This window comes from Daphnia pulex, chromosome 1, assembly GCF_021134715.1.
Source record: "Daphnia pulex isolate KAP4 chromosome 1, ASM2113471v1".
NCBI classification, from domain to species: domain Eukaryota; kingdom Metazoa; phylum Arthropoda; class Branchiopoda; order Diplostraca; family Daphniidae; genus Daphnia; species Daphnia pulex.
This window is the reverse complement of record NC_060017.1, coordinates 8,001,998-8,013,950: the sequence shown is the minus strand read 5'-3', so window position 1 is coordinate 8,013,950 and position 11,953 is coordinate 8,001,998. Positions and strand designations below refer to the sequence as shown.

General features: G+C 39.9%; 2 protein-coding genes across 2 annotated transcripts; both read left to right on the top strand.

Annotated features, from left to right (window-relative positions):
- The first annotated feature begins 1,831 nt into the window (after positions 1 to 1,831).
- LOC124192978 (cell cycle control protein 50A-like) lies at positions 1,832 to 4,210 on the top strand. The gene is made up of 8 exons (XM_046586599.1): positions 1,832 to 2,126; positions 2,215 to 2,348; positions 2,413 to 2,550; positions 2,607 to 2,814; positions 2,880 to 3,005; positions 3,080 to 3,301; positions 3,413 to 3,578; positions 3,826 to 4,210. The coding sequence occupies exons 1-8, from the start codon at positions 2,072 to 2,074 to the stop codon at positions 3,869 to 3,871; spliced, it is 1,095 nt and encodes a 364-aa protein (XP_046442555.1). The 5' UTR covers positions 1,832 to 2,071; the 3' UTR covers positions 3,872 to 4,210.
- A 146-nt stretch (positions 4,211 to 4,356) lies between these two features.
- Positions 4,357 to 11,278, top strand: LOC124192985 (guanine nucleotide-binding protein G(o) subunit alpha-like). The gene is made up of 11 exons (XM_046586608.1): positions 4,357 to 6,075; positions 6,192 to 6,728; positions 6,801 to 6,989; positions 7,069 to 8,255; positions 8,866 to 8,908; positions 9,117 to 9,258; positions 9,451 to 9,608; positions 9,842 to 9,979; positions 10,047 to 10,182; positions 10,263 to 10,413; positions 10,481 to 11,278. The coding sequence occupies exons 4-11, from the start codon at positions 8,174 to 8,176 to the stop codon at positions 10,672 to 10,674; spliced, it is 1,044 nt and encodes a 347-aa protein (XP_046442564.1). The 5' UTR covers positions 4,357 to 6,075; positions 6,192 to 6,728; positions 6,801 to 6,989; positions 7,069 to 8,173; the 3' UTR covers positions 10,675 to 11,278.
- Positions 11,279 to 11,953: the final 675 nt, after the last annotated feature.

Genomic DNA, 11,953 nt, shown 5'->3' with positions numbered 1-11,953 from the left:
CTTCTTCTTTCCTCCCTTTGCCGACGCATCAATCAACATGACAATGGGTAGACGAGAAGAGCCGGGGCCAGCAAAGTTGTAAAAGAGAAAAAAAATAAAAGAGAACCGAATTTTCGTTGTCTCATTTCACGGCGGAGAGAATGGAATGGAATGGAGAACGAGAAAATTCGCCTACAGCCATCAAGAGAAAACGGCAGAGACACACACTATATACAATATCACATCATATCACATTCCCCTATGGAGTGAATGAGAAAAAAATAAAATAAATTGGATTGGAAAGAGAGAGAATTTCTTTTTCTCTCCAAATAATACCTGGCGCGCAATATAAATATGTGTTGAAGAGAGTTTTTCTCTTTTCTTCTTTTGGGGGTCTATATAGAATTCTTTTATTATATTCAGCAGCCGCATTGATTAGTCGAATTGGGGAACTCGATTTTCGTATAGAGCGCAGCTATCAAGCCAATGCGACCGAGCGTATGATTCGAATCAGCCGCCAATGATACTATACACCTCCATTCAAAAGAAAATAAGCGGCTCCTCGTCTGCTGTTTCCCCAACGCAGGAAGGAAGGAAGTTGAAAACCACATCAGATTATTATTAAACTAGAGATGATTTTTCCCCCCTTCGACACTGCACCACCGCGTGCACAGAATTAGAGAAATAACTGGCCAGGAAAAAAAAGAAAATAAAAATCAAAAAATAAAAGGTGGGAGACATTTATAAAGAATAGAAAAGAATGAAATAAAAAGGGGGGAATAAAAATATATAAAAACCTCAACGGTTTTTGCCAGTGATATGTGTGTGTGGGTTTGGCCCAGAGAAAAAAACCTTTTTTTCTTTTTACTGCGCCGTGGATGATGACCTGGAACCGGAATTTACCGGTGTCAGCAGCTCTCGCTAGATCATCCTCTGAGGTATTTATATGTATACAAGAGTAATGTTGGCGTAACAACCGCCAGGAATCATATGGCCAAACACAAAAGAGAGCCAAAGCTTTTAAAAAAAGTGTGGCAACTACTATGATGGCGGCTGGAGTTTTCCGCGCAGAATTCCGGCCATCAACTCGACCCGATGGTTCATTTGCTTTCAGGCATCCCGTGAACCTGAACCGCATAACACCAAAGCAAAAATCCATGGCGCCGGAAAATTGTTCAGCAACAAGGGCCACCAATCCATTTTGATGGAAAACCGGTTGTCCTGTAATATTTTTATTTCGAACGGCTATAATCTAACGATCGGGTCCGATGCTCAACCTAACGGGCAAAGTGTGGTCTAATTGCATACGAAATTTGATACATCTCCCGTTATAATACACGCACAAAAAAAAAAAATATGAACTTTTTTTCTACTTTTTCTTCTGGTTCTGGTTTAATTCAACGCTCTCCCCCCTACAAAAAAAAAGCTGAAAGAACTATGAAACCCAACCTTAAAATTGAGCGGCCTTAATTAGACGTATAAAATGATTAATAGCTTTTCTTCTTTTTTCAATCAATTCAAAGGATAAAAAAAAAATTTATTAAAAAAATTGCTTTGATGTGAAATTTGCTTGCGCAACTGGAGACGTGAAAAATCCTCTCAACAAAGAAGAAGCTCTTTGACAGTTGATTAACTGAAAGAATATTCAAATCACGTACGCGTGGCAGTTAAATTATTTAGGATGCAACAATGAATGCCGCTTCGCACGTGAATACAAAAAACCCGTCATCGATTTTTCTCCACCCCAAGTCCCCAACAAACAGTTGCGTAAAAACTTGGTTTCGATTTCATTAAAAGACCAACAGATGGCGCAAAAATCCGGGATTGATTTTGAGATTGCCCAATTCATAGTTCGCTGCACACCCGCATGGAGATGAAGCGCTGCCGGATCTGTATATATTTACCATTGAATGGGTTTTCGTGATTATCAGTCCAGCAAGCAAACACACCTTCTACCACAGACTTCTGATAACAAAAAGTGTTGAAATCCAATCTGTGCTAAGTGCTAACTTACTTCACCCACACAGTTGGGTTCTTTAATACCATTGTCTCAGTATTTTAAAAGTGTCTTGAGTACAAAACCTTGAAAGCAATGACAGATCATTCGGGAAATTCATTGCCGTCATCGGTTTCTCGAAAGCCATCAAGTAAGAGTTTAATTCATAGTTTCAATCCAGAATTCAATAAAAATATTGGGTACTAATGGTAAGACCTTTTGACTTTATCCATTCACAGATAGCGCTTTCAAGCAGCAGCGATTACCAGCTTGGCAGCCCATTCTCACTGCCGGAACAGTATTGCCCACTTTCTTCATAATTGGAGTTGCTTTCATTCCAATTGGAATCGGTTTACTGCACTTTTCCAACAATGTAAAGTATTTTGATCCTGGTGTTCAGTGAACTGAAATTTTTTACATTTCACTTTTGTCGATAGGTGAAAGAGTTTGTCTATGATTACACCGACTGCATCAGCCAAGAGAATTCTTCCTTGTCATGTGCAAACATTTTGGAAACGAACATAACCAAAGCTTGTACTTGTGTCCTACCTGTCAATTTGACGGACATATTTGAAGTAAATTTCATAATTAATCTTAACATTCTCAGATCTAAAATTGTATCTGTTTATAGGGTGATGTGTACATCTACTATGGCCTAAGTAACTTTTACCAAAACCATCGTCGATACGTCAAATCAAGAGACGACCATCAGTTGCTGGGAACACTTGGTCCCGTCTCCAATGAATGTGATCCCTTTGCCCGTTATCCTGATCCGAACAACCCGTCAATCATCAAGCAAGTTGTGCCCTGTGGTGCCATAGCCAACTCAATTTTCAACGGTATTTCCTGTTTATTTCATACTTTTAAAACATGGATCTAATGTGCAATTCAATCTCCTGCTTAGATACCCTGACGCTAAAGAGGGAAGATGGTAATCCTGTTCCTGTTCTTAACACTGGGATTGCTTGGCCGTCTGACAAGCAAATGAAATTTAGGAACCCACCCAACAGCCAAACCAATCTAAGTGAAGGTAAAAATCATTTCAAAGCGTGGCAATATATTTGGTATCTTCATCATTGTTTTTTTATCCATTTTTAACAATAGTTTACAAGGATTATGTCAAGCCACAGAACTGGAGAAAGAACATTTGGGAGCTGGACCCCATCAATCCTGAAAACAATGGTTTACAAAACGAAGATTTGATTGTTTGGATGAGGACTGCTGCCTTGCCGACCTTTCGCAAGTTGTACCGCCGTCTAAACCGTACTGCCGAAGGCTACAATTCGGGACTGAAAGCCGGGAACTATATTCTTAACGTGGAATACAGTAAGCGCAATCATTTTAAATTTCGCTTATAGACTTCCAAGAAGCAGCTCGCCATTTTAGGGCTGATTAGTCTCGGCTATTTTTTTACAACGTATTCCTTTTCTTCTATAGATTACCCGGTGAAATCGTTTGCCGGCAGTAAGCGGATCATCATTTCTACAACTTCGTTGCTCGGTAGCAAAAATCCTTTCCTCGGCATCGGTTACATCGTTGTGGGCTGCATCGTTCTTCTCCTAGGCATAGTGTTCCTCATCATCCATATTAAATATGGCAAAAGGTAAGTCATCATCTTTTGTGCAATCTCATTTTAAAGAATTCGATTGTCGAACCATTTGTTTTTTTTTTGAAATTTCGAATCGGTCAAATGAGTTGCGACAGTTCTAGTCACAAGTTGGGTTCTTGAACCGTAGCTTTTTGGAAATAATTCAGAGCCTTAGCGTATCCATGACGACGAGAGCACGACAGATGCTTTCGCAATCGATTTTCGATTTCGCTGACCTTTTTCTCTTTTTCTTGAATCGCAGCAATAGCGAAATGACCAACGTGACTCCGCGTTCACCTTACCAGTAAAAGCCTGTGTCTGAACAAAATTCTCTTGGCCGGCTATCTGCCTGAGATGGGAACTAAAACCTGGGCGTCCGTGGGTTTACGGCGTTTTCCCCTCTAGTCTCGATTTCCTTTTGGCTGAATGTAAACCATTTTCTATGTACCTTTTTATTCTATAGCTGTAACGTACATCTTTACAAATTATTCACCTATACAAAACACTGAGCAACTTCGTCGGTCATAATTTACATCCATTAAATTGGATTGAGGCATCATAGGTTCCGCGCATCTTAACTTGCACGTGGTTTTTCATTGGTTTCCGTCTCTGTATTTATGTATCTTTAATAAAATATTGGAATTTCATTTTGTTATTTCAACATTTTAAAAAATAATTGACGATCTGGAATGTCGAAGGCGATATCCGCTTTGAAATTCAACCTTGGATGTTGTTGTCTAGCCAAAATCTTTATTTATAACTCAGAAAATCCCCCATAGACACTTGGGGGATTTTTGGTCAACTTGTTGTCGTGTGCGGTAGGTCAACGAACGCAAAATAGGAAAAGCGCGTGAACCTACAGGTCGAGAAGGAATTGACCTGCTATTGTTTTCTCCAGTTTGCTCCGGTATTCTCCGATTTCCTCCTCGGCCTTATACGGCCTTGGACTCATGTCTGCAAGTATTTGGCGGAAATTGAACCGACAGGTAGATTTGACGAAAGTGAAAGCTGCGTAGAAACGGTAGAAGGATCACTGACCTAGGCCAACTCGTTAATGGGCGTTTTTTTTTAAATCAAATTCCAAGTCATAAAAGTAGGCTAACCCTCGTACAATGTTTCTTTTTAATTTAGTATTTTATTTTCACGCAAATAACTGTACACAATTCAGTTAACATTTTTCAATAAATAATTAAAGTGGAATGATGGCGATGAGGAAATGAGAAGGACTCTGAATGAATTGCTGTTTCTGTCAAATCATTTCATGTCGGCTCACTCCACTTCTTGCCTTGGTCCTCTCGGTCCCCTTGAGCAAATGCTAACCGTGAAAGGCCTGGGCGTGCATTTCATGATGAAAATGGTTTTGGTAGTAGACGGCAGGAAAGTTACAGACGTCTCCGTCACGGTCACTTTTTCGATTGTTATCACTTTGAAATATGCCCGAATGGATTCAGCTAAACCCGATTTACCGGGACTCTCAGTGCCATCCTGTTTGTGGGCAGGGTCCGTCCAAGAGGCTTCCAATCTCATGTTTGAATTCGACTCCAAATTAACTGGCATGTCTGTTGGCTCCACTCTGAACAAGAACGAGCAATTGTAATACAGCGAGAATAGAGAGCTAAGAAACACTCTACAGTTCATTGTTATATTCATACTTGAGCGTTATCGTTGGTTGGAGTTGTACAAGAACGTCGGCCTCGTCCATGTCGTCATCAAAAGTGAGTACCTCTGGCTGTTCCATTTGGTAGATGCGACCGTCTTCAGCATTTCCTTGTGGTTGAAGTCGGCATCTGGTTATGCATTAACATTTTTAAAATTATTACTTACAGTGGTGATTACAAATAAGACGTTGAATGATAATTACTGTCCAGTCACGTTGACGAGCTTTGCACAAATAACGGACGGAAGCCAATGCGTCGCCACCTCGGTCCGGGTCACCGTCGAAGTCTTCGTCGTGAAACTCATCAGCGGGTTGCCCCTTTTGAGAGCCGACAGCAAGTCGACTCCGTGAGGTTCCTCAACCGGGATGGCCAGATTTTCTCCAATCAACACTAGGAAACTTGTTAACCAAAAGGTAACAAGGCTGGCCATCGTTCTGTTTCTTCGACGACAAATTGGAAATTTCGGGTGGACGGTAGCGAGGTTGGCGAACGAATGGCAGAGTCGTCCGAGTAGCACCTGAAGTTTTAATACCTGAGGCTGAATCGCCCAGCAATTTGAACTCTTTTAACCTTTAAAGAAGAAAAAAAACACCTTACTAAACGAATAGGAAGTATTTACCTGTGGTCTTTCAGATTGCTGACCTCTCCCGACCTTTGCAAGAACCAAAGGTCATGGATTGTTGTCTTCAGCACGTCCACTTGCCGTTAAACACGGAAATATCGGCAGCCCGATCACCCGCCTATATAAAGCAAGAAGCCAAGATCTCAAAATTCATCATTCCTCACTGCCAAAATGCAAAGCTGCTGCATCTTGTTCTCCGCTCTGGTTGGCGCTTGTCTCGTCTTGGTTCCTGGTAAGAAATTTTTCTCCTATATTGAATTGTATCATTTGTTGAACCTTCTTGGTAGTTTTATAAGGAATTACTGCAAAAAGACGACTAACATTTGGATGATTATTTTTTTTTCTCAGGAAACGCCAAGGCAGAAAATGAGCAGATTCAATTCTTGTTACCTCCTATTAACCCTGGCGACGCACCTCAGCCAGTGGCAGCCGTGGATGAGTCAAATGAGGAGGACAAGAAATTATTGCTTCCCTTGCTGGCACTCAAGCCACTTGTGATTGCCAGCGGTTTGTTGGCGGGTAACAAGTTGCAGAAAAAGAAGCCCTCCACTCCCCGACCAAATAACTCGGTCCCACCCGCCGAAAACACTGTTCTGGTGTCCATAGGTGATGAGACTGATGACCAAAAAGAAGACACACTCGAAGAAGAGGCCAGGAAATTGTTGCTGCCACTTTTGACTCTGAAGCCACTGCTGTTCGCTAGCATATTGGCTGGTAGCAAGTTACCTGCCAGTTCCATCCCGAAACCGGGAATTGGCTTTACGATAACCAAACACGAGTCGGCCACAACCAGCCCACCTGTAACCACTACTCCCGCATCAACTACGACCACGACCACGCAAAAACCTACGTCGAACACAACGACAACACCACCTATTGATAATAGTAATTCTAAGCTCATTATTTAATTTGATTTGGCAAGTCAAAGTAACATTTTCTTTTCATTTGTGAATCCAGCTTGTGTCTCTCTCAACGGTTTCCCGTGCTATCGCTTGCCGTCCGGCTGCGTCTGTCTCGTCAGTACCCAAAAGCCGTGGATTGATGCGTATAATTACTGCGCGGCGAACGGTCGCAAACTAATCAGCATTCCGAATGTGGCCAGGCAGCTAGAGATCAGCACTTACCTGCCTTCTGTGATCGGAAAAGGTAATACTTCAAATGAGTTATTTGACACCCTGAATCGATTAATTCTTTACACGTTGTATTCGCATCTTAACATTTACAGATAAAGTCGATATCTTTTCATACATTGGTTTCTGGACGTCTGGAATCTACGCGTTGACTGCGTACACCTGGGCCAGCATTCCCCAGTACTTTACTTACACTAACTGGATTGTGGGTAACCCAGACATCACTAATCTTCCCAGAGCGACTTGCATCCGTGCAGCACCCGCCGAGAGCTACCAATGGGATGACATCGATTGTGGACAGTTTTTACCTTTCATCTGTGAATAATTCAAAGTCTGCCACTGCAAAAATCAGCATTTCACAATGCTCCTCAACCGCTCGACCAAGTTCTTCGGAAAAATTGGTCCATGAAGTTTCTATTTTGCATTCGTTATTTATTTTCCTACTCTGTGTTCTCCATGATATCGCCTATCACTAATACCACAAACAATCACAGAATCTCTCAGGGTTATTTTCAATAGAGAAAATTTGATTACTACTCTCAGAAAGGCAGTCTTAGTGGTTCACATTTTACTCAAAATCGTTTCTGTTTTCGGCTCCAAAAAGACTTTGTCGCTAGATGGCTTCTTTATTTTTTTTAAATTTTCAACCGCACCTTTGTGGTGGCGTTCGCTACGCCCGACAAATTCGAATCAAAACATAGACAAAGTTTACCAAACAAGTGCCAAGGAAAGTTGAACATTGCTCGCACACCTCCGATCCCGACATTTTCTTGCGTAAAAAGTCACAAAATGACACTGGAAGTATTAGCTGCCAGCAAACGAATAGGTTCTTTCAAACGAAATTGTTACGTGTATCTTCCAAAAGATGTCTGCACTCCGCAGCCTCCTCGCGTGTCCAACTACCCAAAATGCATTGCATGTTCGTCGTCGGCCAATGTTCTCTTGACAGAGTTGACACTTATTGGCAGCGTTTGTTGAGTTTGCTTCAGAGTCCAAAGAGTTGATGAAAAGAGTGCCAGTTAGGATCATCTGAGCCTATTTTCTTATCGAACAAAAGCAAATTTTGTTTGAGCCTTTTTGTGTAGTTCTCTCTCAGACCTCTTTGAAATTTGCCAGTGTATGTTTGTGCCTGTATGAGTGAGCCATTTTAGGGTGTAAAAAAGGGGCCACATCGGAATTAAGCATTGGAGCCTACCAAAAATGGGTTGCCTCTTCTCAGCAGAAGCTGCGGCCAAAAAATTAAATGCCACTCTAGCTCGGAAAGATGTCATCATGCTTCAAGGTATACTATTTTCTGTTACAACAGAAGTTATGATAACCAGGTGTTTTTCTTTATATTATTGTTCATATTAATCCTACATTTATATGTATGATCATATTCATTCTTTTTTAAATAAGGTAAAATGAGCCTAGAATTTCTCAGTGGGCATTTCTCATGGGTTGCACACAATATTCTGCTTCTTTGTCTATTGTTCCACGCAGTTGTTCTATCTGAACCTCAAAATAGTTTCATTCTATCTCAAAGAGGAAACAGCTGAGAGTTAGGATACGCAACCACACCGATCAATACTACGACGCAAGGCTTGCAAATCACTTTCCTACCGCCAGTATATTTTCTAGTTTTACTTCTACTCTCCTTCATAAAAAACCCGCCGATTGAACGGTTGTTTCAGACAACGGTGGCCGTGCTCCTTATGTGTAGAGTAATTAACAATTATTGTAAACCCAAACTACATTATTCATATTATTATTAATTGAATCGATATTATTGTTGGCTAGAATTTAGAAGCAACAAATAAGTATCGACACACTGTCGCTCTTTGCTGTTTTTAGATGACAACCTTTGCCTGATTTTAATGTCCCATTCTTTTTATTTATCCTGTTCACTTCAGGTTTTTCCGGTTCTGGCAGAGATACAATTTTCAAACAACTGAAGTACGCACAGTACCCATCCTTCCCCTAACATTCATATTTTTACCAACTATAAGTTTCGTTCTGGAATATCTGACAGAAGAATGTTCAAGCTTAATTTAGCGTTAATAAATTTTCTTTCTAGATTTCAATCCGAGAACCTCCTCCCTAAAAAAAAACAAATTCTTTGTGAACTATAAATTTAATGCTTGCTTTTTTGGGTTTTAAATAGAATAATTCACGGAGGCGGCTTCTCATCGGATGAAATTAAAGACTATCGGCCATACATATACCAAAATGCTATTTATTCATTGCAAGAAATCCTAAAGGCCATGCCTGAGTTGGGCATCTCCTTCGTCAACAAAGAGTTAGAGGTATTTCATTTGTCGAATTTTAGGCGGAAATCTTCAAGAAATAGGGAATCCGAACAATTTCGAATTCAATCGGATTGAAAATACCCAGGGTGGGGGAGGAGCAGGCTGCACTTAAGCTCCGAGTTCGAGCTCTCCATTAAATCGCGGTCAGAACTAAAGCAATAAATTACCATACCGTTTTATTGGTCGCAGATTGATGCCAAGATGGTGGTGGACGTCATCTCGCGCATGGAGGACACCGAGCCCTTCTCCGAAGAACTGCTGGCAGCCATGAAACGACTGTGGATCGATTTGGGTGTTCAAGAATGCTTCGCTCTGAATGAATACAATCTAAAGTATTCTGTTAAATAGTAAGAAAGACGTAATACAGAATGACATAATCTTTACCATGTCATTCAATAAAATATAATCGTGGGAGAGGGTAACAGGTGGGCTTAGGAAGACTGGTTGCCACCTGACCTTTAATTATTAGTGGATAATTATATTCTTTAAAATACTGCATTGACGTGTAATTACTTTCTTCCTTCGGTTCAATGCACTTGGATTTGTACTGTTTTCCCCCTATTTTTCTGTTGTGGCTCAGCTTTTTTGAAAATCTGGATCGATTGGCAGCCAAGGATTACCAACCCACGGAACAGGATATTTTAAGAACTATTAAACGAACATACGAAAACTTTGACAGCGTTGCCGTTAACGTTTCATTAAAAAGCCTCGATGTCATGTGAGTGTCTCGGATCGAGTCCGAATGAAAGTTCGCTGCTGATATTTATTGTTTTATTTTTCACCAGATTGTTCAAATGCATACATCGCCGCTATTTTGGGACGAATCTAAGCCTAGAGGCTTACTTTAAGAACGCGACGACCATGATCCATTGCGTGAACATGTCTGAATACGATAATAATGAGCTCGATCACGGATGCAAAGTAAATTTTACACTACTCACAGCGATATTTTAAATTTACTAATTTAATTAATGGTATTTGTTCTTTTCCCTCATCAACAGAATGCAATGCACGAGAATTTGGAATGGTTTGACAAATATTGCAATGCATTTCCTAACATTTCTTCCATCGTCCTCCTATTAAACAAAAAAGATATCTTTCAAGAGAAAATAAAAAAAACTCCTCTGACAGTCTGCTTCCCAGAGTACACAGGTAACACACCTTTTAATCTTTAGTAAATTGTACAAAAAAGTTGTATCCCAAACGAATTCGATCGCAGGTGCGCAAGAGTACGAAGAAGCGGCGGCCTACATTCAAGCCCAATTTGAAGCTAAGAACAAATCGACGTGGACGTATAATAAAATCTATTGTTACAAAACGTGTGGCATAGACACGGCCGACATTCAGTTCGTGTTTGACGCCGTCGCTGACGTAATCATCGCCAACAATCCTAAATCGCTGCCACCGACCTGAGCAATTTAACTGTTTTCGAGCATTCGGATTTTATAAGGTAGGGTTCTCGAGGTCAAACAACAAGATGGAATGGAATAAAACGAATAATCCATAGTGAAGAAAGTAAGAAGCCAACGGCCATCCTTTCTTGCTTATTAGTTTCAAGCGAAATGAAAGTAAATTTTCTCGATTAATGCTAGATTCATGCGGCTTTATTCATTACCTTATGTTTAATCAACCTGTATTGAACTTAAAAAATTTGTATCATATCAGAAAAAAGCTGCCATTATTCTTTGTTTATCAGAGACACCTAGTAGAGGAATTTTACACTGCTTAATGGAATTCCTTCTCATCCATGTGCATCTCGACAACAAATGCCACAAAAGTTGTTTGCTTGCTTATGTTATGTGGTTATGTGTTCAAGTTTCTTTGTTTTTATTGGTTTTTATAGACCAAATTCAACCCCAAAATGATATTTAGGTAAATCATTAACCATCAAATTCTAAATGTTTATACTTACATCCATATCTGTATTCTATAAAATATTCTACATTAATGTGTGCCAGGCCTGCTGTCATGTCATCAAGGTTTTAAGCTAGCATTAATAGATCAATTGGATCATGGACATTTCAAGTTTTTTCCAAGTTGATAGTATTTCATAAAAAACAATATTAAACACACAACTTCATCAGCTACCAACAGACTTGAGATTAAGGAACTTAAAATCTTAAGACTTAAACTAACTCAAGCTCAGCTTTGTATCTTCAACGTTGTAGACTTGCTACAGGTAAGCATTTATTAAAATTTTGCTACTCTTCTCCCTTGAGGTGTGGATGCTTCTGAAGCAGTTTGCCAATAGTGAAATTCTAAGGCTACCATTCCACGTGGTGGGTAACTGTTATTCTGCCGTCATCATGTTTTTGGTTAAATCTATTGCCACAGTTGCTGACTTGCTGTATTTGGATGGCAACATTTGTCATGGCAGCCTGCCTATGATAGTTTGTGTAAGTTTCCTTTCAATTTGCTAGTGTTTTCATAAGTTAGAACAATGAGTGATGTAATATTACATTAATATGTGCTACCTATATATGAGTTTTCCTTTTTTCAACATTGAATTCAATACTCAAATTCACAAAGAAGCATCAATGTTTTTATTTCCTATACTTATATTATCTCACAGGAAGAATAAGTGTTTTAATGTCTGATTTTTTAAAAAACGTCGAAGGGAAAATTGCATGATCCAGTCTGTTCTTAAGTTGCAAATAAAGTGAATTAAGACAAAGACAAATGCAAAATATAT